Here is a 1,244-nt window from a genome sequence, read left to right as displayed (position 1 = left end):
ACGCGGTACGCATCCCTGTCTTCCTCCCTTCCTTTCCCCCCCCCCTGGCCCCCTTCCCCAGCCATTGAAATGGAGAACGCGACGTCCGAGAGCGTTCTACAGTGCTTCTTCGTGTGCGTATGCTTATCTCTGCTTGCTCACGGGCTGCTGACCCTTTCTTTCAACCTCCCCGCCTCCGCCCGGTCTTGGTAGGATCCTCCCCCTATCTCGCCTCGCTGGATTGCTTCTGCAACGGCCAGTACGTCACCACCGTGCAAGCCGACGGCCTCATCATCGCCACTCCCACAGGTATACACTTTTCCGCTCCCCCCTCTCTTTTGATTTCCCCTTCTGTCCCCAAAGCGCCGTTTTCCTTCTCCTTGGTCCTGTCGCTTTCCTCCCTTCTCTTTCTTCACCATGTCAGCACATACGGCAGGCGGGCATGCACAGGAGCCTGTTTCTTCTCTGATTTCCTGTATCCGAATTTGTCCTTGACCCATCAAGAACGAGATTGAGATTTCCTTCCTGTACTCACCCCGCTCGCCTCTACTGTTTCCCCCCACAGGATCCACCGCCTACAGCATGTCCGCAGGCGGCTCGATGATGCATCCGGGTATTCAAGCCCTGCTTCTCACACCTATATGTCCCCATTCGCTCTCCTTCCGCCCCCTTGTCTTCCCCGACTCCGCCGTCATCTCCCTCTGCATGCCGCTGGACGTGCGCTCCCACGCATGGGTATCCTTCGACGGTCGATTTCGGCATCGACTCATGGATGGAGATATCCTGGAGGTCGGTCTCACCCCTTCCTCCATCCCTTTCTATCTCTCGATCGATCTGCACCCCGAAGGGACTCCCTCTTACCGCCTGCTGTCGCTCTCCATGCACCCTTATTCCTTTCCTTCTGTCCCTCTGCCCCTCCCTCCTTCCCTCCTACCCTCTCCAGGTGTCGAACTCAGAGTACCCCCTACCCACCGTGACGCACCGCAACGTGACAGCCGACTGGTTTAGGGCCTTAAACAAAGCCTTCAATTTTAACATGCGAACCCGACAAAAACCTTTGTAAAAGGAAAGTTGGAGGGAGAGGGAAGCAGACAGGGAGGCAGGCAAATGTTTAATTAAAACAACGAAAGCATCGAGAAGATAAATCACAAAGTCGGCTCGGAAAAGAAGAAAGCGTTTCCACGAATGGATACACGAGGCCTAGGGAATTTACCTTTTTTCTCTGTTCGAAAGAGGCTCTCGCCTCCCTCTTTAAACAGCTTTCT

General features: G+C 55.0%; 1 protein-coding gene across 1 annotated transcript; it reads left to right on the top strand.

The window, feature by feature from the left end:
- Positions 1 to 194: 194 nt before the first annotated feature.
- PPNK (NAD+ kinase) lies at positions 195 to 987 on the top strand (the record flags this gene model as incomplete). Its single annotated transcript, XM_005855339.2, has 3 exons — positions 195 to 288; positions 545 to 772; positions 923 to 987. Coding segments are annotated over 3 exons (387 nt in total), but the record flags the coding sequence as incomplete, so codon positions are not given.
- Between the last annotated feature and the right edge of the window lie 257 nt (positions 988 to 1,244).

The sequence above is a fragment of the Nannochloropsis gaditana genome (assembly GCF_000240725.1).
Source record: "Nannochloropsis gaditana CCMP526 unplaced genomic scaffold scaffold220, whole genome shotgun sequence".
Classification (NCBI taxonomy): domain Eukaryota; class Eustigmatophyceae; order Eustigmatales; family Monodopsidaceae; genus Microchloropsis; species Microchloropsis gaditana.
The sequence above is the reverse complement of the archived record's forward strand: the minus strand, read 5'-3'. Positions and strand labels throughout refer to the sequence as shown.